Source organism: Neolamprologus brichardi, chromosome 3 (assembly GCF_056152115.1).
Source record: "Neolamprologus brichardi isolate AB-2024 chromosome 3, ASM5615211v1, whole genome shotgun sequence".
NCBI classification, from domain to species: Eukaryota; Metazoa; Chordata; class Actinopteri; order Cichliformes; family Cichlidae; genus Neolamprologus; species Neolamprologus brichardi.
The window spans coordinates 50,727,083-50,754,323 of NC_142106.1; the positions used below are offsets into that span (position 1 = coordinate 50,727,083).

At 41.1% G+C, this 27,241-nt stretch overlaps 1 protein-coding gene across 1 annotated transcript; it reads left to right on the forward strand.

Annotated features, from left to right (window-relative positions):
- The first annotated feature begins 1,537 nt into the window (after positions 1-1,537).
- Positions 1,538-26,330, forward strand: sh3tc1 (SH3 domain and tetratricopeptide repeats 1). The gene is made up of 19 exons (XM_087839428.1): positions 1,538-1,693; positions 3,131-3,205; positions 6,997-7,127; positions 9,671-9,776; positions 11,614-11,754; positions 13,497-13,695; positions 13,806-13,882; positions 14,470-14,665; positions 14,769-14,899; positions 16,205-16,243; positions 16,326-17,657; positions 20,260-20,400; positions 20,475-20,696; positions 20,780-20,960; positions 22,669-22,819; positions 23,232-23,354; positions 23,572-23,722; positions 25,585-25,781; positions 25,878-26,330. Exons 1-19 carry the CDS (start codon positions 1,579-1,581, stop codon positions 26,127-26,129), a joined length of 3,960 nt encoding a protein of 1,319 aa, XP_087695554.1. The 5' UTR covers positions 1,538-1,578; the 3' UTR covers positions 26,130-26,330.
- The last annotated feature ends 911 nt before the right edge of the window (positions 26,331-27,241 follow it).

Sequence of the window (27,241 nt, forward strand, 5' to 3'; positions counted from 1 at the left end):
CAAGTGTATGTAAACTTTTGACCACAACTGTAACTAAGCGTGTTCTGTGGTCACCTTTAATTTTATTCACGTATCATTTCGCTGTCATTTTTAAGTCATTCTTGTTTTAATTGGCATTTAATAAAGAAATACCAGTCAAAATCTGTCCAACTGTCTGTGAGGTAGCTGTGGCTCAGGAGGCAGAGCAGCTGATCTGCTAATTGGAAGGTTGGTGCGTCAGTTCCAGGCAAGATACTCAACCCAGGTTGCTGCAGATGTGTTGCATTCATCGTAGCATGAATGTTAGACAGCACTTTGACAGTTTGCTTGTGCGTGAATGAAACTAGCTGCATAAGGTGCTTTGAGTGCTTGAGTAACAACTAGTCAGTTTACCATAAAAGAGAATTTAAGGGTCACATGTTGCTGACATAGTACTTTATCTGACTACTAGTGAGTACAATAAAAAGAGCTGAAGTATTATATGGCAGTACATTTGCAAGACTTGCAGAATGTGTATGACTTTATGTGTCGTGATTTCATGACTGTGACAGTTCTTGTGTTTCTACAACGCTGCTGCTAGTTGGCTGCAATTCTGAGCTGACAGAGGAACTGACTGGAGGAAAGGAAGTGCTGAGTCTTTTCCTGGGATGTTAACGAGGAAAAATACTCAAGTCAAACCCACGTGCAAGCAAACAGAGAGAAAAGGTTGATGGAAAATGTTTGGAATAAATGTGTTCATCTCCAAAAAATGCATATCCTTTGGGGTAGAGGTAGGGACAAAGCAAAGAGTGATTTAATAACATCATGTGACTCAGCTGCTCACTGGGTGATTATTAACGTGAAGTCTACGCAATTTAATTTTAACTGTACAACCTTTCCATGTTCAATCACAGAAACGTAACTGAATTGTTCTGGTTATCGGTGTGCAGATAAACAAGTGGCAGCATTTATAATAAAAAGAAAAACTGAAATAAAGCGACAGCCTTTTCACTACTATGTACGTCAGTGTAGAGCTCACCGAACCAACACAGGAAATAATCCACATCTAACGTCATAATAAAAGTTGCTATGGTATAATCAGTATACTTTGTTAAATGTTGACCTTAATATTAATTGAAAAATGTAATAATATAATATACCGTTAATTAGGTTATATATGACATTAAGTGAAAAAATATTTTAAATGTGTATAGGTGATATATTTATAAATGTAAATAATAACAATATGAGAAAAGGGAAGTAAGCAAACAATGAAACAAAGATCTCCCTCTTTGCTTACATCAAGGTCAACATGCTGTTTATTGTATTACCCATAAAACACACCACAAACACATACACAAAAGACATTTGCACCCAATTCTACAGTAAAATCAGAAGGATTTATTTATATTTATTTATATTTATTAGTAGTAGTATGTTAATTCGGACTCGTTCGTATTGACCTACAGGCTCACTAAGTCAAACTTTTGAAGACTTTTACTTTGAAAAGGGAAAGCGAGCCAGTGTCCCTCACTGTGAGTTTACCAGGTGCGTCGCGCACAGGCATGTGATGCTGTGCTGCTGACTGGTCGCAGAGGACGTTGCGCAGCTGCCTTGGAAATGTCAGCCCGGTCGGAGCGGGATTCTTGGAGCCACAAGTACCGGAGACAGCTTTCCACTGACGTCCAGCAGTACCGGCATATGACGGAGATACTACAGCGGTCGAGCGGAATGGGTAATAAGTGAGATCCTTCTCATGCTGCTGTTCGCTACAAATTAGCAGATGCGTTTTATATTGTTTTTTCACAGTAATTCTGCGAAAGCCTGAAACTTAAAGAAAATTTTACAAGTTTTGTTTTGTTGTTTTCTGTTTATATAAGCAAATTATCTGTTTTAAACCAGCTGACTGTGTGACTTAAGTAAAAATATCTGTCTAACATCGTATTCTGTTAAAGTTAAGTTCAGATACTCATTGTCACTAAAAAAAATTATATTTAGAAGTAAAAGTAGCGTTTTAATGAAGAAAATTTCCTTCTGTCGCTGATTGTACATGAGATCATGAAATTGCAATAAGTCACACATTAACATATAAAAGCAGAATTGTACTGTTGGTTTAGGTACTTTTATTTTTAAGGATTTTGTGTCCAATCCAACGAGCTTGGAAAGCAAAGCGACTGGACTTGTTTAAGTTTCCTAAAGACGTCCAGTTACATGAAGCGTTCAACCTCTCATCCCAGAAGCATCTTCAGTTCTAAAACTAAATGGTAGAGCCCAGGTATTTAAGCCCTAGTGGGAGTTGTCCCTGAGGGTGTTGACTCACTACTGGTCATGTGCCTCGTCACACAGCCAAGGTGTGAAAAAGGCTGTGGGTCATTATAAGCAGAGGTTTGATAAGTTTCTACCTGCTGCATAAGGAATGACAGTGTTGTTCCATTTAAATACATCCTCACCATTTCTTCAGGAAGCTTAAAGAAGTCCAGTCGCTTTCCCTTCCTCCTTAGATAACCAGAACCTGGATGACTGAGAACCTACACAGACATTTTGTGTCCAACTGCATTCAGTGATTATTTTTTCCACCAAAAATGGTTTAAATTGTAAAAGAGTGGTGCTGAAGTTCTGTTGGCTAGTTGATTATTCAACTAATGTTTCATGTGCAGGATTTGCAGGCTTGAATGAACTGTTAGGTAGCTACATGTAGAACAAAACACCACATTTTAAATGTTTTGTGTGCAAAAGTCCTAACCATAGCAACTAATAAAAATATGAATCCCCTCTCAGATGTATTATTGAAAAGAGTCACTGGATATTTGTAGAGTAATTTAGTAATTGAGTGTTGTATTTAGTTATATTCAGTTATTTCGAGACTTATTATGCAAACTTCAAGCATTTTATTAAATAAACAGTTGTTTGCTATTTCACAATATTATTCGATAGCTAAACATTTAATTACTTTGAGCAAACAACTTCAATTGTTCATTAAATATTGTTAGTTAAATATGAAGTTTAACAAATTAATTTTGCGTGACTGACCAAATTATCAGATAAATCCAACTGTAAAGGTCTTCTGTATTTTAGATATCATTTGCACATCTGTAATTATGCTTTATCCTTCACAGGTTATTAACAAATGATTGTATAATGGTAAAATGTAAAAAAAACACTTTGTTTTTAGCAGTGCATGGTTTGTCTGGAGATGCTGTGAGTCTGAAGGGAACTCTGTCAGCGTATGAGGAAAACCTCCCAATAGGTGAGTTTATCAATTCCAATTTAATGCTGTCAAACCATCTTTAACTAATTATATATATAATATATAAAATTGGTGATTGCTCACCAATTATGAACATTCATTGAAATACTTGGAAATTCCACATTTCAAGAGCGTTACTAGAGACTATCACAACTATCACACGTTTTTTCCCCAAAATTTTCAGTGTTACAATGCAAGTCAAGTTACAGTAAGTACTTTCTTGACAGATGATTGGTTAACGCTACAAGTAAACGTGAGTGTTGCTGTATCAGTGATGAAGTTGCTTATCTATGATGTGATCAAAGTAGAGTTGAATCAGAGTAGTTTACTATTCTTATACTGGTTAGTAGGTCTTCTATCTTCTTATGAACTACTAGAATAACTTGCATGTTAATGGCTATTTTTTAATATCACATCATCACTGCATTGTCAAAGACGTTTTCCCCTCCTGTAAGAATTCCACTTGGGAGTAAGGCTCACCTATCTATTGTTTCATTCAGCAAACTCTGAGATGTGGAGCTGAGAATGCCTGTCTGGGTCAGGTGTAGCTCATATGGTCATTACAAAATAGCCATTAACAGGTACTAGAGGCTAGACAGCCTTGGTAAAGGTCCTGGTAAAACCTTGATGCACAGTCACATTGCTAATAGGTTAACAGTGGCTGACTAAATACAAAATTCCCTGCTCGCCCCTGCAGGCGACATTTTATCCTTCAAGCTCGGGTCCTCTTACAGAGCCCTGGGAGTTTGAGGGTCCAGCGCAGTTTCTTAGCTCTTCCTAGGACTGCACTCTTCTGGACAGAGATCTCCGATGTTGTTCCTGGGATTTACCTTCACCCTCCACATCTTCTCGAGCTCTTCTCTGAGCTCTTGGCACTTCTCCAGCTTCTTGTTTTCCTTCTTTCTGATTTTTTTGTCATTTGGTATCACTGCGTCAATCACTACAGCTGTCTTCTACTGTTTGTCTACCACTACTATGTCCAGTTGGTTAGCCACCATTTTGGCCGTCTGTATCTGGAAGTCCCACAGGATCTTAGTTCGGCCATTCTCGACCACCCTACTCTCCCGATTTGACCTTGAGACTACGAGGCCATGTTCAGCACACATGTTTCTGTGCGTCTTGCACCCTGCTGCTATGTGATGTATTATCTCAGAGCATCTTTGCACAGCCTGCACCTGGGGTCTTGCCTGCTGTGATAGACCCCAGCCTCTATGGATCTTGTGCTCAGAGCTTGTTCCTGTGCTGCCATGATTAGTGCCTCTGTGCTGTCTTTCGGTCCAGCTTTGTCCAGCCACTGGTAGGATTTCTGGATGTCAGCCACTTCCTTTACATACCGTGCAGGGGCCTGTCCTTCCACGATGGTACCTCCTTTTGCTCGTCTTTATTGGGTTTCTGCTGCTTGAGGTATTCACTGAGCACGCAGCTGTCCATGGCCATCTTCCTGAGGTACTCGTGTGATCGATGTCTCGTTCAATCTTGGCATACAGCTTGATGTCCATGTACAGGATTGTTCCATCCATAGTCGGTAACCATAGCCACTCTTTTCCATGATCTCACTGAGGGGGTTCAGGCCTATCCAGAACAGTAGTGGGGACAGGGCATCTCTTTGATAGATCCTGCGCTTGTGCTATGGGCTTGAAGTTGGTCTCTAATGTCCATCCCCATCGACTTCCTGATGAAGGCTTTTAAGGTCCTGTTGTTCTTGGACAATCCTAGGCATTCCAGTATCCAGGTGTATGGCATTGAGTCATGAGCCTTCTTGTAATCAATCCAGGCAGTGCCCAGGTTGGTCAGCCTAGTCTTACAGTCTTGCTCTGTCTATCAGTACCTGGTGTTTCGGTTCTCTGGTATTCCTGTCAATTCGTTTCTCTTCCCCGCTTATGTATTGAGCCATGTGCCTGTTTTTCTTAACCTGCCTGACAGGAACTTCCACGTGGTACTGAGGAAGGTTATTGGCCGGTAGTTGGATGAGACCGATTATTTCTGGGGTTCCCTGGGGATCAGGAATCTTGGACCTTTGGTTAGCCATTCTGGGTGTCTCTCATTGACTACCAGCTGGATATCTGCCACTATGATGGTTACTGGATCCTGTTCAGGGAGGTTGCTGTGGTCTGCTCTTAGATCCACTAGCCACTGAGCATTGTTATTATGGTTTGCATCCTTCTCCCGTAATCTTTTCCAGTGCTGCTCCGTCTCCAGCCTTGGTGGTGCTGTTCTCATATTGTTCCCTACTGAGAGTACACCTTGGATGGTTCTGTGCAGAATAGATGGTTTATTTTCCTGCCTTCTACTTCTCTGCGTATACCTCTTCAAGCAGCTGTCCAAGGCTGGTAGTCTTTGCTTGGGTGTCTTCAAGGCCTCAGGTGTAGACAGTTTTCTGTGCTTCTTAGGCACCTTTCTGCAACTCCATTAGTTGTGCTACCTTGATCTTGGCCTCTAGTCTCTTCCTCCATGGTGGGTACTGCTCCTTGTGGCTGTTCATCTTATAGTCATCTCACTGATCACCGCTGCCATGGTGTTCTGATCTTGGTAAGCGGCTACGGAGGGTCCAGGTTTCAAGTTTCCCCATGATCTATTATGTGTTTGTTTAAAAATGCATGATAAAACATTTTAGGAGGAAGACAAATCACCCTAACAAATCCTATTGCTTTTAGTGGTACTTTGATCCCTGAGTATTACAGGAAATAATCTAACCGTAAAACTGAAGTGACCTCAGTAGAAAACTATGAAAGATTTTAAAGTGGTTTATACCTTGAACCCACAAGTTCCTTTTCAGTCACTTATTAAACTGTGAGAGAGACACTTAGTTTCATCATTAGCTCATCATTGGATGATTTTATTTCCAGTGAACTCACTGGCAGTTTGTATTTTAGCCCATGTGAGTTGATCTTCTATTGATCTTCTATTGTAATAGAGGCCTAATAGAGGTTTTAGCCATACCAGATCAAAGCTAACCAAGAGCACTCATTTTATGAGATCTCCTTGGGTTCAGTTTTGGAATTTGGCCGGAAACCTATTTGTAGATTGAAGCGTATATGGAAACAGTTTATATGGAAATGATTGTGCCTCCCTTCGCTTTCCGAGAAAGCTCTGTATTGCAGTTGAAAGCCTGGTAGATATAGTGAGCTGTTGGGGACATGTTCACCCAGCCAGACATCATTGAGGCACAGGGCTGAACATTCGCTGGGTGAAATGAAAGAAGCATGGACCAGCCAATGTACGATCGGAAGGCATCTCCTAATCTTGTTGAGAGCTGCAGAATAGTTTTGCAGAATTCTCCAGATGGATGAAAGACAGGGTAAAGTTTTATTTAAAAAAAAAAACAACCTGATTACTTGTTTTGTTGATGTATGTGTGAACAGGACGGTAGAGCTGAAAACTGAACAGATAAACACAAGCAGGAAAAGTAGCACTGAGCAGTATTCAGGCTGCTATCAGCTGCACCATCTTGAATATGGAGATTAATAATGACTTTCATTTATAACACTGTATTTTTCTAATTATTCATTTTGTGCTGTTTACCCTTGTTTTTATACATGGTTGAAAACATGTTGTGTGGTATGTCTTTAACAGACACCACACAGCCATATATGTAAATTCAAGGAGGCATAAACTCATTTAATAAAATATGAAATAATTGGTCAACAGATACATTTTTTTAGCTGATTTTATTTTCATTACAATCTAGGTTGTCCAGTCAGAACAGGAAAGCTATGAAATCAGCACATTAGAGTTGATTCCCTCATAGTCTTGTCTGACGCGTCTATATTAAGTGTGTGTTGTGTGTTTAGCTCTTCCTGTACTGCTGGATGTGGTCAGGGGTCCAGACCATCTTCCTGCAGATGAAAAGTCACAGGAAATGCTGAGAGGGAAACTGTGCATGCTGGAGGCTGACAGCTCCGAGGTCAATACCCTATTTAAGGTATAACTCCTGACTAATAACACACAGACACACACAAAAGCCTTCTATTGAGTATTTTAGTCCATTATATATGTGCTCCAACACAAAGTTCCTCCATGAATCGATAACAATGCAATAAATATATTTTCCTTAGTTTGTTTTTTGTGTATTGAAAACTTAAAAGTGAGTGAAGTATCCCAGGAAGGCAACTGTCTTCTGGCCTGCCCATCACAGAAGCTATAAGGTGTTGAACATGAATGTGAACATGGAGAACATTGTTGGCCATCACACAGCTTACAGTGTGGAGAAAAAAAGGTCTTCTTTATACTTTTTGTTGGGAGGAGGGAGCAGTGAACGAGTACCTGGAGTGCTCATGGTAGGCACTGCTCCTAAGCCGATTTCTGTTTCCTTCCTCATGGAGTGTGGAATGTACGGCTTGACGTAGCAGCAGGGGTGGCAGCACTTTGTCTCTAAGGAGCCGCCAACTGATAAACCTTTTGGTACAAAGAGGTTATGAAATGTTGAATTTTACCTGAGGGGGGCGCTCCTTTAGTTTAGGTTGAGACTCCAAAACCTCACTACTGATATTCTGTGCTGAAACATTTTATCCTAATCAAGGGATGTGTGGCTGCAACAGTTCCCAGTCTAGAATTCAGCAGGGATTGGCTTTTGAGGCCGCCGACACTTTGCGAGCTCAGCTCCAGGATTCTGTGGGAATTCCATGGAAATGGCCGGAGACAGTCTGCCAGTGATGCCTGTGCATGCTTGACACCCATACCGTTCATGTTTCAGAGGGAATATTCTTACTGACCACCTAAAGTGCTTTAGATTAAAGCTTTAACATTTAAACATATCTTCGTACAGTACTTTATTAACTCCATCTGAAATGCCAGCAGCGCTGCAGTATGTATGGTATAGTATAACAGCTGTTTTTACTTGAGGGGCCACAATCGGCCTGCAAAGAGAGAGACAGTTTTGTTAAATATGAAAGGGGGCAAACATTTTTGGTATTGAAACTATATTTTCTGTAGATTTATGGCTTTCCCTACTCATATTTCTTTAATACGTGGGGCGACCGTGGCTCAAGAGTTGGGCGTTCGCCTTGTAATCGGAAGGTTGCCGGTTCGAGCCCCGGCTCGGACAGTCTCGGTTGTTGTGTCCTTGGGCAAGACACTTCACCCGTTGCCTACTGGTGTTGGCCAGAGGGCCCGGTGGCGCCAGTGTCCGGCAGCTTCGCCTCTGTCATTGCGCCCCAGGGTGGCTGTGGCTACAATGTAGCTGCCATCACCAGTGTGTGAATGGGTGGATGACTGGATGTGTAAAGCGCTTTGGGGTCCTTAGGGACTAGTAAAGCGCTATACAAATACAGGCCATTTACCATTTAATACAGTGGCTTTCAAAAGTATTCGGCCCCCTTGAACTTTTCCACATTTTGGTAAATGGTAAACATTTTGTCACGTTACAGCCACAAACATGAATCAATTTTATTGGAATTCCACGTGAAAGACCAACACAAAGTGAGAAGTGGAACGGAAATCATACATGATTCCAAACACTTTTTACAAATAAATAACTGTTTATCAAAAGTAAAAATAATTATTCAGCAGAAAATTGTCCCCATTGCTGTTAAATAGATTAATATTAAATTCATTTTAAATACTTTATATTCTGCTCATTGTGCAGCCTCATATTCTACAAAGCATGTGTTTGTACTACAAATGTAAAAAATGAAAACAAGGATTTTTTATTTAAGTGGTGATTGAGGAGGAAAAGCTGAGAGTGGCCATCTGAGGAGGTTTCAGACAAACTGATCAGGAGTTGAACCCTCTAAAGCGTACCCTGTCACTGGTGTCAGACAGGTGTTTCACAACATCTTTTAAACATCTGTAACTCCTCGACCATTTTAATTGAAAGAGTTCAAACACTTCCTGACAGCTCTGCCGTGATATTAGGGTCACTACAGTGATCCTAGGCTCGGTGTCGCAGCGCCCCGGTGAAAACAAAGGTTGGTTGAGAGATGGTGAGTGGGTGTTATGGACCTCCACAGAAAACAGACATTTGTGTTCTTTTCACTGTGTTGTGTTTTGATGTCATTTGTGTGCATTGGCAGCCATGTGATTGTGGTCAGTGGGCAGATCATCATCATATATGTATTCTGCCGGTTTTGTTTATTTTTTAAATACTTATTCTGAAGTTTGTTTATCTTCATGTGGTGTTGCTCACTCTCTGTCTCATACTTGAAAAACATCTGGAAAGTGATGGTCTTTAGAGTTTCTATGGCTTGAGCTGTGAAACATTATTGGAGCACATTTCAGTTAAATATTAACTCTTCTCTTCTTGTTGTGCTGCCACAGCTCATTTTTCTGCTGTACTTCCTGTTACTGCTGTAAAACTGTAAAATGCATTTTACTGAGACATGAAAATTGGCTTTCAAAACCTTCAGTTTGATGTTTAAATGACATTCATTATGTATCAGTTTGTTAAATGTGAGCAATCAAATGATAATTGGATCAGATGGACAGTTAAGAAACTTCATTATCAACCCTGTTTTCTGTTTTCTTCAGGAGCTGTCCGCCCATCTCATCTCCATCAACAGTGAAAGAAAAGCCATTTATGTGATGTTCGCAACGTTTGAAGACATATGGAAGTTCACCACATATTACAAAATAGGTATGGAGTACACTGTAGCGTGGCTCCGCCTGAGCTGTACCTGTAGCTACACCTGTAGCTCAGAAGGTAGAGGCGGTCATCTACTGATCGGAAGGTTGGCGGTTCAATTCCTGGCTTTCCCTAGTCTGCTTGTCTTGGGCAAGATACTAATACCAAATCTCCGATGCATCCATCAGAGTATGAATGTGTGAATGTTAGAAAACAGAAAAAAATGTGCTGGTGTAATTGGGTGAATGCACAAAGTTGTGTGAAGCGCTCAGAAGAGTAGAAAAGCATTATATAAGAACCAGGTGGAAGTATATGTAATGTCATCTAAGGAGCTTGCAAAGAAAAGCGTCTGGAGTTCTTTAAGTTGCTTGAAGACGTTTCACCTCTCATCCGAGAAGCTTCTTCAGCTTCTTCATGAACTGAATCTGATTACTTTTTTCAAGTAACGAGTAAAGTAAGGGATTACTATTGCAAAAACGGTAATGAGATTACTGTTACTTTCCCGTAGGAACGCTGCGTTACTGCGTTACTAAAACCGTGATTTTTTGCGAGAATGTCTCATGACAGTGACGTAAGCGAGTGCGACGTTCGTGACAACAGCTGTGTGCAGATCAACAGTGGATCATATATCGAGTGCGGGAGAGAGTATGAGGATGTAGCGTTTAAAGCGTGGATGTACTGACCTTACTTTGAGTTTGATTCCATAAAAAGTGACAAAAACATTAGTGTCCATTGTTCGTGGGAAGAAAACTTCTTTTTACAGCAAAAAAACCCCTAAACTTCCGAGCAAGCACCAAGTAGCTACCACGAAATGGGAAACTCACAGAGAAACTCACAGATTCTTCCACTGACCGCTGCGGCACACCTGCACCAGGGTAAACCTCCGCCTACCCCACTCCTGCTTTACAGGTGAAAATAGAGCAACAGGACCGCTAGTCTTTGACTTTATTTATTTTCTGCTGTGTTTTACTTGCATCTATTTGAAAGAGTGAGTGTAAACACACACAAAAAAAAAAATTTGTGCTGGAATGTGCAGAAAATAGGTTTAAATGTTAAACTAATTTCTTCCAGTCACAGAATGTTGCAGATAATAAAAATTTTGCTTGATAAGTAAAGTTAAAAGATTAAAACTAATGAAACAAGTTTTAAAAAAAGAGACTTTTTCATTTGATTACATTTTGTATGATGATTATGCAGAAAAAGTAGAATTGGGCTGAAAGATCTATCACTTTATCACCTATTCAGGTTGTAAATCGTGTTTTTAAAAGTAACTAAGTAATTAATTACTTTTGAAAATAAGTAATCAGTAAAATAACGGGATTACTTTTGGGGGGAAGTAATCAGTAATTAGTTACTGATTACTTTTTTCAAGTAACTTGACCAACACTGCTAATGACAATTGAAGTTGGATAACTGGAGACAGTAGAAAACAGACAGACTGTTCTGTGTGAAGTCGAGTGTGAGGGACTCTGTTTGGAGGCTATAGCTTGGACAATGAGTCCAAGAACGCCAACAAATCTACAACCGAATGACTGAAGAAGGAAAAAAACGAGGTGTTGTAGTGTCCCATTCAAAATCCAAACCCAACTGAAATACTGTGACAAGAACTTAAGAGAGTTGGACATAAACAAACACCTGTTAACCTCAATAAACAGACAAAAGATGATGTAGATGTTGTAGAGATGAGGATAAAATTCCTCCTTTTAAATTAATACATAAACTTCAAGTTATTGTTGCTAAAGGTGTTGGATTAGTGGAGTGTGTTTGGTTGTTCCACACTGCATGTTTTGTGGTACATCTTATCCAAATACCTCACACTGCCTTCTGTGAACATCCTCCTCTCCTCCAGGTTTCCTGCGCCATTGTATGGAGAACCTACTGCTAGAGCAGACGTTCTGGCTCAGTTCTTCGAAGGATGACTTTGCTATTGAGGTGACCATTCAGGAGGAAACACTTAACCTTTTCTACAGAGGCATCCTCCTACAAGAAGGTTGGCACTAAAATATCATTTTAGAAGGTGATTAGACATGATATCAGGAAACTGTAAATTAGTAACAAAGGTGTGCATTTACCTGGTAAAATCTTAGACGAGTGAAAGTATAAATTAACTATTTAAATGAGTTACATATGTTTGTATGCTGATAATTCCAACTCACACCAAACGCAACATCATTTTATATGCAGGCATGTTGTGTAGTGAATTTAAAGGACTAATATAAACTTGTTCTGAGAAATAATTTCACAAGCAGCCTGACTGAGGTCCATTTATTTAAAGGACCAACCATACCTGTATCATTCCTATACCAAACAGTATAGGAACCCATGATTAGGGATGGGTATCGTTTAGGTTTTATCCGATACCGGTGCCAAACCGGTACTTTTGAAACGGTGCCGGTGCTTAAACGGTGCTCAAACCGGTGCTTAAAGAATGGAGAACACAAAATTGCTCCAAAAATCTCTCATGTTCAGCTGTTTTTTTGTAAAAAGATAACAATGTTAGCCTTTTCTGCAGCTATAGGGCATATATGGTATCACTCTTGGCTGGAAGCAGTGCTTAAACAATGGAAAAAACACAAACTTTGTCCAAAAACCTCTCATGTTTAACTGTTTTCCACTTTTTCTTTGGTCATTTTAGCCTTTTTGGCCAGGGTGAAGGGAGTATCTGCCATCAAACAAGAAGACATGTAGCTATGATGATGTTTGCTAGTTCACCTTACATGCATTAATGTAATAATGTGGTTAGCCTACTCAACGTAAATTACACACGAACAACATTAAGCTACTCAGGCAGAGAAGAACAGCTGCTGCTTCCATCATCATCCTCATCATTTCTGCTACACTAGCAGGGCTCCGGGTCCGATAACAGGCAACCCACCCGCAGTAGATGTGCACGGTGTGAGGTCTCTCAGCAAGCTATCAAATATGGTGCATTTCTCGGCTAAAAAGAACCCGCCATGCGTCGCCAGGTGTTTCATCGGATTTGAGGTGTTACCTCCTTTGCACAGTATCACAGTATCACCTTAAAGCACTTGTTGCAGGCTGCTGAGTTTGCATCTTTTGCTGTGAAGTACAGCCAGACTTTTGACCACTTCGCCTTGGGCGTTTTTAATCTGCAGCTCTGCTCTAAAAGAACGTACGTACCTGGGCCCGCCTACTATCCTCGGAAACGTAAAATGATTGGCTAGAATCTAAAGTGTATCACAGCTCAGGAAAAAAAAGCACCGAAATAAAGCACCGAAATGTGCGCTGTTTTTCGGTCTGGTTACTACCGTTTATGTCAGAACCGGTGCCATCATGGCACCGGATACCGGTACCCATCCCTACCCATGATATTCCTTTTTTTTTTGGGGGGGGGGGCAATTTACTCATGGGTCCGCTTATTTAATTTATGGCCCGAACGTACTGTCATAGCTGAGGAGATCAGGTGGGCTCAGGAGGCCAGTTTGGAAGATCAAGCTCAGTGTGTTTATTTACAGTTAATGTTCAGCAATAAATGCAGGTGAGTGAATATTAGTCAGCTGATCTCAAAGCTCCAGCTCAGGCTGTTGCAGTTTTCCACGACAAAATGTTTTCTCTCTCTCCCGCTGTTGGACATTTCTAGCCCTCATAATGTAGACAACAGCAGGAGCCAGTCAGTTCGTGCAATAATGTCGCTAAGAACTTTTTGTCGCTGTTGCTGTTTTACTGTCATTATATAAGTAAACTTAGCCTGCTCACTCTCTTTGTTGTTAGGTTCATTGTTTGCCAGTTGCAGTGCCAGCCAGATGTTTGACAGTTCAACCTCTGGAGGAGACCTGTACTTGGAGCAGGGAGACATAGCCCAGTTCGAGCCTCCCTTCCTAGGCTCAGGGTGGACTGTTCTCTGTCTGGCTGATGGAGCGCGGGGCACTGCACCCAGACCTGCTCTGGAGCCAGTCATCCCTTTCCATCAGTGAGTTACAGCCACATAAAGGCCCGTGTGGACCTTAAGCAGTCTCATAGTAACTTTGATGTGAACATGAAGCACTGTAAATGAGGTCAGATAATCCCATCTGTCCACAGGTGGTTTCTCAAATCGTGTGCAGAAAGCATTTTAATAGGTGATGGGAAATCTACCTGTGACTTCCCTCTGCACTTTGGTAAGTGTTTGCGTTATGTTAACTTCAGTTACGTTCATTTATCTCATATAATCATTTCCAGTCTAGCCTTGAGGTCACTGTGCTAGGACTAGGGCTACAACTAGAGCCTGGCTTACAGTATCGCCTCCAATTCATCCCAAAGGTGTTCTGTTGGATTGAGGTCAGGACTCTGTGCAGGCCAGTCAAGTTCTTCCACACCATTTATTGGGCTTTGTGCACTGGTGCACAGTCATTTTGAAACAGAAATGGCCATCTGCAAACTGTTCCCACAAAGTTGGGAGCATGAAATTGTCCAAAATGTGTCGGTATGCTGAAGCCCCTCCTGAAAAGCAACCCCAGACAATAATCCCCCCCTTCACCCAGCTTTACACAAAGCAGTCAGGTGGCATGCTTAACACTTTGTATGTATTGGGTTTGGTGATGTAACAGTTGGCCATTGATTACATTTGGGCAAATATGCATTAGTTTGACATATGGAAATAGAGTTTACAATAACAGTTGATTTTCCAGTTTTCAGAGATACTTGTTGCTACAGAAACCTCTCTCACAGTTTGGGACTATCTTCATGTAGTGTCTCCTCTGTTTAGCCAGAGGAACCTGTCTAGCTAAAAAGGAGTATGATGCTGAGGGCCCCGACGAGCTGAGCGTGTCACCTGGTGATCCCATCACGATTGTGGGATTTTTGGTGCCTTGTTTTGATTGGTTCACGGGGAAGAAGGAAGCAACAGGAGAAATAGGTCTGGTCAGGACAAGCTTGGTAAAACCGTCCACTGACGCTTACGAGTGAGTGTAACAGCCGATACAGTATACAGTTATATTGTATTACACCATTTTAGGTTGAGATGATGACAATGTGTACCTGTTTTCTTCTCTGACACCACTCCAGCTCTGCAGAGATTTTTTTAGATGAAGAGGATTGGATTTTCTCGAGTCTGCAAGAGGAAAAAGTCATCGAAGAATCAATCGCCATATTGAAGAAAAAATCTCATAATGATATTGGGCATAATTACAAACTAGGTGAGAAAGAAAAGGAAAACAGCTTACCGATACCTACCGATGCTCATAGTACCAATGCTTACATTCTGGTCTAATATTATTTGCTGTAAATACCATATTTTGGTTTAGCAAGCTAGCTAGTGATTGTTGGATGACTAATAATAAAGACTGTGCAATTAGTATTTTGTCTGTATGTCAGCAAGATTATGGAAAAAAGACCAGACAGGATCAGCTGTAACATGTAACAAGTATTAAACGATGGAGCAGATCTAGGTCACCAAATTGCAAGATAGGTAGTTGTTTGGTAGTAGGTTATACATTAAAAGTTGTAAGATATTACAATTGGTTGTGTCTGAGACATTTTGACACAAATAAGTGAACTCAGCCCAACAACAGGTTGTTTAGTGTGCCAAAGTTTGTGGCTCTGGGAGAAATGGTCTAAGGAGCTTGTAAAGAAAAGCGTCTGGACTTCTTTAAGTTACTTGAAGACGTTTCACCTCTCATCCAAGAAGCTTCTTCAGTTCTAAGGTCAAATGGTGGGGAGTGAACCTTAGAACTGAAGAAGCTTCTCGGATGAGAGGTGAAACGTCTTCAAGTAACTTAAAGAAGTCCAGACACTTTTCTTTCCAAGCTCCTTAGACTACAATGACCTGGATGACTGAGAACCTTCACAGACATCTGGGAGAAATGGCAAGAATAGAAACCTGACAAAGAACCGCCATCCAGGTCCAACATGAAGACCTGTAAGTGCTGCTGTCAGCATTGCTTAACTTCCATTGATGAGTTCATGGAGGCAAAATCTACAAGCATATTGAGGTGGTTGTATGAATTAGGGACATGAAAAATTGCAATCCTCCAAATTATTACTTATTAAATGGAAATTCTTGACGTGTTGGTGGCATTTGATGAAAAGGCTAAAAACGTTACGTAAACATTACAGCCTGCGCACCAACATCTGTGCCATCTGTGAAATCTTGCTGCTAGCATGACTAAAATAATTCAGATTACTGTAAACTGCCACTGCTGTGGTTATGGTTGTGTTTGAGTTGCAGTTAGATCACCGTGCATATAATAATTTTATGGCATTTCTTTGTGTCTATGAATTTCAAGACTTTTGTGGCCACAGTCCAACTTCTCGCTTGTTTTGGATGCATGCAGTTCTCTGTCGTTACCGTTTTGTATAAATAAAGGTTCAAAGACAAGTATAAAGTACATTTGTGTATATAATTTGCACCAAGTTTTGTTTCTGAGCATTTATTTACCAGTTACTGAGGATTTTGTTGTTTACACGTTCACATTCTCATAATAGCTGTTGTTCAATCTTAGATATGGTCACTTATCAGGAGTCTGAGAAAAAAACATCACGTAAGTATGACATTAGCATTTCTTTACTAACTGGCCTCCTGTGCATGCCATCATTATTGTCTCTCTCATTATTCTTTTGCAGCCAGCTCTTCAAGAAAAGTTGAGTCTGAACAGAAAGAGTTCAAGACAAACATTCACAGGTTTCTTGATCAAGACAAACAGTCGACCCCTCATTACACCGTAACCAAGAGGGAGACCCTAGAGGAATCGGGCCAGGCTGCAGAGGCAAAAAGCCCCAAACTTCCCTCTTTCGTGGTCCAACCAGTTGACGGGAACAAAAACACATTGATTCCACTCTTATCTTTTTTGGACGGCCGAGACTACAAAGTCGAGTTTGGCATTCTGTATGGACTGAGTTCTGAAAAACTGGCCTCCTCCACTTTCACTGGTCACTGTGATGAGGATGAACTGATTTCCTTTCTGGGTGTTGCCAGGGAGACCGCCAGGAAGAAACACCTTTTCTGGTCACAAACTCGTTTATGCTTCCTGTTGGGGAAGCTCTGCGTAGGTAGGTCAAAGTTCAATCAAGCCCAGGTTTATTTTGAGGAAACTCTCAGTGTCCCAAGAGAAGGCTTCACAGACCTCAGGCTGTTGGCCAGCATCTTCTCCAACCTTGCTGCAATATATCTTTTGCAGAAAAATACAGAAAGTTTCTTTGCTGTGACAGAACGACTTGTTGCCTTACTAATAGGAATCCCAGATTGTCTGAAAAGCTTAGAGGACAACTCTTCTCTTAAATACATGCTCAAGAAAGCTATCCTCTCTCACAACAAAGTGGCAGAAGCCCGGGCTTGTCTGCTATTGGCAAAGCACCACTGGACTTCTGCTACGGGAGCTCAGGTTGTTCCTTATCTGGAAAGGCTACTCATTCTTTGGGATGAAGCTCAAAGACCATGGAGGATCTCTCCCAGTCATGGATATCTGGCACTGGGAAAGCTTTACAGTGAACTTCACCGTCCCCACCTCAGTGCCAGTTCAGTCAGGAGAGCTTCTCTGCTGCCCTCTGCCACGCTCTCTGACTGTCTTGGCAGTATGGTATTACTTTTGGACAGTGTCGCTGAACAACAAACCCCCGTTCCACCTCAGATGGCTCCATATTTGCGCAAAGCTCTCACTTTTCCAAAGCTCCAAAGTAGAGAGAGAAACCATTACCAAATTTTGAGCCACCACCTCACTGTTTGTCTTTGCCAACTCTATTGCAAACACAAGATGACGGGACATGCGATTTGCCATATGCAGGCTCTCATCAACAACAGTCCTTCGAGGCAAGTTTGCGTCTCTGTTTCAGAAAGAAAAGGTTTTCTCATCTGGCTGGCGTGGCTTCACATCGACAACAGTCAGCCTGCAGTTGCTTTGGACATACTGGAATCAATCCTGGCTTCGATTCCCGAACACTGCACAACTCCTCAGGAAGGTGAGGGTGCTTCTATAAATCGCATTAAAAAGTGTTTTTTAGTTTTCACCCAAATTTGCACAGATGACCTTCAGGCTGAGCCTCATAAAAGTTTAAGATTTGCTTCTACAAATATGTCCTTTATAGCAAGTTCACTGTAAAGCTGATGAACAGGAAGTGATGTCATATTTTACTTGCTTTTTATATTTTTGATCCCAGATCTGTATGGACCGTCTCTTCCTGAGCTTTCATTTCTAAAATATTAATTAGCTTTTTCAATTCAATTCAATTCAATTCAATTTTATTTATATAGCGCCAAATCACAACAAAAGTCGCCTCAAGGCGCTTCATAGATACAGAGAAAAACCCAACAATCATATGACCCCCTATGAGCAGCACTTTGGTGACAGTGGGAAGGAAAAACTCCCTTTTAACAGGAAGAAACCTCCGGCAGAACCAGGCTCAGGGAGGGGCGGGGCCATCTGCTGTGATTGGTTGGGGTGAGAGAAGGAAGACAGGATAAAGACATGCTGTGGAAGAGAGACAGAGGTTAATAACAGATATGATTCAATGCAGAGAGGTCTATTAATACATACTGAGTGAGAAAGGTGACTGGAAAGGAAAAACCCGATGCATCATGGGAATCCCCCGGCAGCCTACATCTATTGCAGCATAACGAAGGGAGGATTCAGGGTCACCTGGTCCAGCCCTAACTATATGCTTTAGCAAAAAGGAAAGTTTGAAGCCTAATCTTGAAAGTAGAGATAGTGTCTGTCTCCTGAATCCAAACTGGAAGCTGGTTCCACAGAAGAGGGGCCTGAAAACTGAAGGCTCTCCCTCCCATTCTACTTTTAAATACTCTAGGAACAACAAGTAGGCCTGCAGAGCGGGAGCGAAGTGCTCTAATAGGGTGATATGGTACTACAAGGTCATTAAGATAAGATGGGGCCTGATTATTTAAGACCTTGTATGTGAGGAGCAGGATTTTGAATTCTGGATTTAACAGGAAGCCAATGAAGGGAAGCCAAAACAGGAGAAATCTGCTCTCTCTTTCTAGTCCCTGTCAGGACTCTTGCTGCAGCATTTTGGATTAGCTGAAGGCTTTGAGGGGAGTTTTTCATTTTGTCTTCAAACTATACTTTGTTTTAAAAACTGCAGCTCATATTTCAAAGTTGTAATCTGCTGTTTCACACTCTTAAATGTAGTTATAAACCAAGGTCTATCTCAAAGGCAGATAACACACAACTTAAACTTAAACTTTAGGAATATCTTGAAGACATAAAGACCTGGATGAGCTCTAATTTCCTGCTTCTAAATTCAGATCAAACTCAGGTTTTTGTACTAAAAATATCTGAAACATGTCTAACCAGATGCTTACTCGGGATGTTGTCACGTTGGCCTCCAGTAACAGTAAGAATTTTGGAGTCATTTTCGACCAGGATTTGTCCGTTAATTCATGTATTAAATATGTATAACTTTCTTCCATTTGCGCAACATCTCTAAAATTAGAAATATCCTGTCTCAGAGTGATGCTGATAAATGAGTTCATGCTTTCCTTACTTCCAGGCTGCACTACTGTAATTCATTATTATCAGACTGTCCCTGAAAAGTTCATCTAAAATGACACCCTTTGTACTTCTGTTTAGTTAGAACTGGATCAGGTGACCCTGAATCCTTCCTTAGTAATTGGCCTAGGAGTGTTTCTGCTTCACACTTATGCATCACTCAGCATTTAATGATTAGCTATTATTAACCTCTGCCTCTCTTCCACATCTTTATTCAGAGTTACATCAGAGTTTAACCACAGCTTTGCACATATAACTACTTTGGTATCTGGGATCTTGACTAACTCCTTTTGTTATATACAGGGTGGGCCATTTATATGGATACACCGTAATAACATGGGAATGGTTGGTGATATTAAAGTCCTGTTTGTGGCACATTAGTATATGTGAGGGGGCAAACTTCTCAAGATGGCTGGTGACCATGGTGGCCATTTAGAAGTCGGCCATCTTGGATACAACTTTGTTCACAGCCATTGACATGTCGAAGAGGTTAACACGTGAGGAGTGGATGGAAATTGTGTTGATATCTGGTGAACGCAGTAACCGGGTCATTGCAGCAGATTTCGATGCAAGACACCCTACGAGACCACCCATCTGTGAACGAAGAGAAACTTGTAAATAACTCATGAAATAATAAAGTTACGTTGAAACCAAGCACACCATTGTTTTTCTTGTGACATTACCAATAAGTTTGATGTGTCACATGGCCCTCTTCCTATTGAAAAAAACAAAAGTTGTATCCAAGATGGCCGACTTCTAAATGGCCACCATGGTCACCACCCATCTTGAGGGTTTTGCCCCCTCACATATACTAATGTGCCACAAACAGGACTTTAATATCACCAACCATTCCCATGTTATTACAGTGTATCCATATAAATGGCCCACCCTGTAGATTACATAAAGCTGAAACTTGTAACTAAAGACAGTGGTCACCTTTAGAAAGACTCAGACCTCCGACTGATTAATAAAACTATGTGGAGTGTACTGTGGGATAAAGATTTAGCAAACAGGCATTTCTTAAATGTTAAAGTAAATTTCTTTAATGCAATACAAAGGTGTGGTTCTCAACATGCGGGGCGTGGCCCTTCGATGTATGGGTGATGTTCGGAGGGCAGCAGAGAGCTACCAGGCTGCTATTGACATCTGCCAAGAGTTTGAAGATATGCCAAACGGGGCTGTAGCTCAGGCCAATCTAGGTAAGCTAGAATATCCTACTGTGCATAAATGTTTCGTTCCAACTATGTTATGACTCTTTCTCATCTTCATAAAGGGTTGTTGTGTCTGAAGGCTGGAGCAAAAACACTAGCAGAGAGGCATCTGTCTGAGGCAGTTCAGCTTTTCTCTGAGCTCAGTGAAGAAAGCAATGTGGAAAACTTTATCCCCGTATTGATGGAGCTGGGAAAGTATTATGTGAAGCAACAGCAGCTGGACTATGGGAAAGGATGCTATGAGTGGGCTCTGCTTCTGGCAATCAATGCTAACTTGTTAGAGTGTAAGTATGAATGTCACATAACCATAGCAGTATCTTATATTCTGAGTTAAAACTGTCCTTTTTTCTCTCTGTCACTTCGCCAGATGAGCTCAGTGTAACACGATGTCTGTGTCGTCTGTATGAGTGTAAGGTTCCAAACCAGGTTCAGTGGATCATCTACAGTCAGCACCAAGTCCAGCTGCTGAGACGCACCGGATACAGAGAACAGGAGGGAGAAGCACTGGAAGCAATCAGCCAGATCTACCTTTCTATTGGCACAGAACAGTATGTGCATGTAGAATCGCAGTATGACTGGAATATGACATTCACTTACCTTTTATGCAGTAGCAAAGTGCAGTGTTGTTTTGTGGTTTAGATCAGATCGGGACTAAAAGATGAAGGCTCCAGCAGTTTGAGAGTGAAGTGCTCTATTGAGGTCTTTATGATAAGACGAGGCCTGATTATTCCAGACCTTTCTTTGAGAAGAATTTTAAACACTCCTGTCATGTTACTTTCACAGTGCTAAATGTATTTTGCCCAGTGCTGGTTTCGGATATTTTTATTTAGCTTTTTCATTCTACAGAACTCAAAGGGATCTATTTTCACATTTTCACTAATTTCACACCGCTCGCTCCTCTTTTATCCTTCAAGTTCGGGTCCTCTGCCAGAGGTCTGGGAGCTTGAGGGTCCTGTGCAGTATCTTAGCTGTTCCTAAGACTTAGCTCTTCTGGACAGAGATCTCGGATGTCATTCCTGGAATCTGCTGGAGCCATTCGCCTAGCTTAGGGGGCCACTGCCCCGAGTTCTCCGATGACCACAGGGACCATGGTTGTCTTATTCTGCTTCTCCACCACTACTATATTTGGTTGGTTAGCCATCGCCAGTTTGTATGACTGTATCAGTTGGCTTGAAGTGTTGTTCGCCACATCCCCATTGAATTCCTGATGAAGGCTCTTGGTTGATCTTGTATAGTTCTACAAATTCAAGGATCCATGTGTGAGGCATCCCATGACCAGACTTTCTTGTAGTCAATCCAGGTAGTGCACAGGTTGGTCAGTCTGATCTTACAATCTCGTACAACTGCTCTATCTACCAGTAGCAGGTGCTTGTCCTCCGGTGTTTTTGCCAGTCCCTTTCTGTGTCTGGGTATGTCATGTGCCTGTTCATCTTAGCCGCTATGATGCCTGACAGCAGCTATAATGAATAGTACTGAGGCAGGTTATTGGCTGGAAGTTCGCTGGGAGTGGTCCCTTTTTGGGGATCCAGCAGGACTGTCCAGCCTTCAGTTAGCCATTTTGGGTGTGTCTCATTCGTTAGCAACTGGTTCATTTGGGCTACCAAGCACTCATGGAGTACAGTTAGCTTCTTTAGCCAGTAGGCTTGAGTCATGTCAGGGTCTGATGCTGTCCAACTCTTCATCCTTGAGACTCTGTTTTGGATGTCTGCCGCTGTGGTTACTGGATCTTGTTCAGGGAGGTTGCTGTGGTCTGCTATTAGCTCCACTAGCCATTTAGCATTGTTATGTCTTGTTTCCTCCTCCATGTGATCTTCCAGTGTTGTTCCATCTCCAGCCTTGGTGGGGCTGTTTTCAACATGTTCCCCTGTCATTTAGCGTATACTTAACCTGTGGTAGCTATAACTCAGGTGCTAGAGCAGGTCACCTACTAATCAGAAGGTTGCTGGTTCGTTTGCCGAATGATCCAGTCTGCATGCCAAGTTGCCCAAGTTGCTCTCTGATGCATCAGAATATGAATGCATGTGATTGTCAGATAGAAAGAGTATATAAAAATAGTTTTTTCCCACTGTCACTAAGTGCTTGCTCATAGGTGGCTGTATGATTGTGATGATTTTTTCTAATATTGTAGGGTTTACCTTATAGTGTAAGGTGCTTTGAGACAACTGTTGTTGTGTATAGTAAATAAAATTGAATGGAATCAAATTAACACTGGGACCACTGTAGACCTTTAAAAAAGTTATCTTTGAATTGTTTCAGGGCGTACCGAGCTGCTCTTGACTACACCAAGACCAGTCTGGGTATTTTCATTGACCTGGGCTGCAAGGAGAAGGAAGCATATGGCTGGCTACAAGCCGGGAAGATCTACCAGCTGCTGGGCCAGATTGAACTGGTGGACATTTATGTTCAGGTCTGATACCAGTGTTTTCATTTGTAGCCATATATGTGGAACTTTGGTGTTGTCTTAAACTTTTATCATTCTCAGAATTTTGCAAGTTTACATTGAAAACTATGTCAGAGATCATGAATATCTCTCAAATTCAATCCATCCATTCATCTTCTTCCACTTATTCTGGGTCAGGTTATGGGGATAACAGCCAGGCCAATAAAGAGATGTAATCTCACCAGTGTGTCCTGGGTCTGCGCAGAGTAGAAAAGTACTATAAAAGAATTACTCCACTTACCACAACTCTTAAGTCAGATAATCAGCAAAGAAAATGTGTGGACGAAAGAGCAATCTTCACAATTTTAGCGATTTCAGCTTTGGCCAAAATGAAATTCGTTTATCATGCACTGAAATCCTGTATTTCTGGTGTTTTCAGGCAGCTCAGGATGTAGCTTTGAGCACAGGAGACACAAGCTTTATCTTGAAGCTTCTTGAAACCGCAGGAGACATTTTCTTCGACAGCTGCCGGGACAGGGACAAGGCTGTCATCTTCTACAGGGTACTTCATATTAGAATAATGTCATAGTACTCTTGATTTCAGTCATTCTTATGTAGGATTAGATTATTTATCCATGTTTGTTAAAACTTTTTCAGCATTATTGTGCTATGATGATATTACTGTAATTTCTCCAAAAGTGGTGCAAACTAATAAAAGCTTAGAAAAAACTATAATTATCATAATTAAATGGCTGTATTTTTATGTTCGTTCCATGTAGGACCGTGCTCTGCCAATCGCAGTGAAGAGCAGCAGCCTTCACAGTAGACTGAGGTTGTGCAATAAGCTCACTGAAGTGATGTTCTGTCTCAAGCTGTATGGGGAAGCAGTGGAGTTTGCTCACGTTGCAGCTGACATCAGTAAGAGTCTGGGTGAGCAAAACCAGCACACACCAAAGTCGTTTCCATCTTTTGTCTTTCATGAAGTGTGTCAACACTGGACCAAAGTGTATTCTCTGTACTTTTCAAAACTACTGCTACTATAATTAAAAGCACTTTAAAGATGCAGCTTCACCCGGTGTTCTGATAAAACGTCCTACTTTGGCAAAACGTCCTACCGTAAGTAGTTTATGCACATTTCTGCTGTCACAGAGTAATTCCAGCACAAATGTAAGTAGGTATGATGGTTTGCCACGTAACTGTGCCCATCAGAGTATGCTTGTAGCTCACATTCATAAAGCCAGGACGGTTTGCCACTTCATTTTACCCGTTAAAGTATGCTTGTAGGTAACATTCACAAAGGTAGCATGGTTTGGCACGTAATTTTACCCGTCAGAGTATGTTTCTAGGTCTTATTAACAAAGGTAAGATGATTTGCCACTGAATTCTCGCTGTAAAATTATGCTTCTAGCTCATATTAACAAAGGTAGGATGATTTGCCAGTTAATTATAGCTGTTAAAGTATGCTTGTACATCACATTCACAAAGGTAGGATGGTTCGCCACTGAATTTCGTGTTGTGCGCATGCGTAGAAACAGCGGGTAGGATGGTTTGTCAGGTAGGATGGATTCTCAGAACACCGGTCCCCTTTTTTCAGGCTCATCAGGTGCTGATGCTGACTTAAAATATTCAGGTTTTGGAGTTGTTAGTAGTACCCAGTGTGTACCTGTACTGTCATTGATTGCTAACCTACATAACACAGAACATAAATTAACTATTTTTAAAAACACTTTGGATAATTAATGGCATGTCGGAGCGGTAACATTAACAGTTTTACAAACTGTACATATGTAAGGGGTTTCCATTTGTCCTACAGGTAACTTCGAATAGACACTCGACCAAGGGTTTCCTCAGCACTCAATTATTGCTTACTAGTGTTTTCTGTTCCTGTCTATTGCCACTCAAAGTAAGAGTGTTAGTCGGTTATTTGCTAACTTTGTTTTGTAGCTTTTTTGTGGTGCTTTGTGCATCCACAAATCCCAGAGCCTGAATCCAGTTAAGCTGCTTCGCACTGCCCACAACAGTATCAGCTGTTATTTTAGATAAGCTGCCTTCAACGATTGCATTTTCCTTTTCAACATTAACTTTTCTATAGTGTTCTAAACCAGCGGTCTCCAACCTTTTTTGTGCCACGGACCGGTTTATGCCCGATAATATTTTCACGGACCGGCCTTTAAGGTGTCGCGGATAAATACAACAAAATAAAACTAGTACCGGCACCGGAAAAAAGAAGAACACACGTGAAAAGACCAAGGAAAAAAGTAAACGATAAAAACGATAACAAAATAACGCTGAAAACCGATAAAAACCCTGAAAACCATACATTTCACACCTGAGCCTCAACTCTCGCGGCCTGGTACCAAACGACTCACGGACCGGTACCGGTCCGAGGCCCGGGGGTTGGGGACCGCTGCTCTAAACATTAGTTTGCCTAGTATTTCCATTATCTCCAGTATGACCTGAGTCGCCTCGAGGTACTTTGAATTGTGAGATAAAGACTTTAAAATAATACAGAGAACATCCTAACAGTCAAACAAACATTTTCATTTTTAATGTAATTTACTTGCTGTTTGCAGTATTTTTTTCTTATTAATCTATTAATATACTGACGATAAAATTCTAATGTCTTCTTTTGGTTTTAGTAATTTTGGGGTGTGTAATGACAAATTAGATCATGACAGCTGTGAACAGCAGGTATGGTTAGACTCCAAAGTTTGCTGCTATGAAAACGTATCACTGGCTTACATGCTGACTTTACGTCCTGTGCTAAAACCAAATGAACTGTGTACATGTAGGTGAGCGTCTGAATGAGCGAGTGGCGTGCCACCGTCTGGGCTCACTGTACCACTGTCTGAAACAGTATGAACTGGCTGAGCACTATTACCTGAAGACCCTGACCCTCTGCCCAACACCTCTGCAGTTCGATGAGGAGCCACTGTATTACGTGAGGCTGTACCAAACACTGGGAGACATTATATTCACTGATCTGAAGGTAATGCACTGGATCATAGATGTGGGTTGTTTTCTGTATTTTAAACAATAAAATGTGGATCGGCGATATGCCTAAACTGAAATCCTGCCTCGACAGGACCCTTTTGATGCTGCTGGATACTACCACTTAGCTCTCGCTGCAGCCATGGATCTGGGCAACAAAAAGTCTCAGTTGCAGCTGTGCACCCAACTCGCCACCATCTACCACAACTTCATAATAGACCGGGAGCGCTCGCTCTTCTTTTATCAAAAGGCACGAGGATTTGCTGCAGAGCTGAACGCAAAGAGGATAAATATTTCACCAGGCCAGCAGTACAGCAGCGCACAATACAAGAATATAGGACAGTAGGAGGGACACTGCATGAAGACAGGAGATGTTATTTGTTGGTACAGCGTAGACATGAAGCAACGTTTCACACTGAAATCACAAGTTTCACAGTTTTGTTTTCCAACATGATGATAAAGTCAATAATTCCAGAGAAAAAACTGATTTTTTTCAGCAGTTTAAATAATAAAACGTCATAACTCTGAGCCACCGTTGCTGTAAGACGAGCGTGCTAGCAGCATAAACCAGGCATGTACTGAAATCTTATTTTTTTATCACTGAAATGAAATACATGAAATACATAATGAAATATATTTATTTAATATCATTTGTTTTAGGTCACATAGAGGGATCTTTATCTCAAACCTAATTAAGCTCTTTAATTTGATGTTTCTTCCTGAGACGCACCTTGTTTGATGCTGTTTGCTTCCCTGAAATCTGAATGCCCGTGGGTCTCTAACTTTATCTTTTTGTTTGCTTCATATTTCATTTAAACAGACAACTGTGAACAGGTACGTCCTGACACGTGGAAACAGGGAAACACTGTTCACTTGTTAAAATCGACAGCTGGTCACTAGTGAACATCCCAGGCTGGATCTTATTCATGTAACTTTCATGTACACTTGCTTCTACTTTGATGTGACTTTGATGGGAGAAATAATTATTCGATCCCCTGTTGAATTTTTATGAAATGAATAGTCTTTTACTTCTGTAGTCTAATAGTTCTTTATAATAATTTCAGTTTAATGGAGAGAGACGGAATCTCAAAAAACTCGGAAAGATTAAAGTTACTTGAAGTTGATTGAAAAATTAATTTGTGCATTTTTGATCCCCTACAAGCCAGTTTGTGTAATCTGTGTGCCACAGAGTCAGTCAATTACAAATACTCCTAATCTCAGTTTATGTGTACACTGTATGAGTGTGTTATGGGATCAGCCGCCTCAAGGTCAGAGGTCAAGTTTTCGGAAAATTGTTAAGTGATGACGTGATGAATCCTACTTCCGGGCCTAAAGTAGTCTGCATTTAATATGGCTTTTGTGTTGTTAACATGTTTAATGTTTTGTATTTTCTTCTATTTAATCTCAAAAAGCTCCTAAAACAGTCAGTGATCACTGTTGACCTCCCTCGGCTTTTAT

Excerpts from the sequence above, each read along its gene's own strand:
- sh3tc1 (XM_087839428.1), top strand. The coding sequence starts at position 1,579 with ATGTCAGCCCGGTCGGAGCGGGATTCTTGGAGCCACAAGTACCGGAGA. Across the intron at positions 20,697-20,779 it reads CAATGCTAACTTGTTAGAGT|ATGAGCTCAGTGTAACACGA; the intron begins GTAAGTATGAAT and ends TCACTTCGCCAG. Across the intron at positions 25,782-25,877 it reads TTATATTCACTGATCTGAAG|GACCCTTTTGATGCTGCTGG; the intron begins GTAATGCACTGG and ends CTGCCTCGACAG.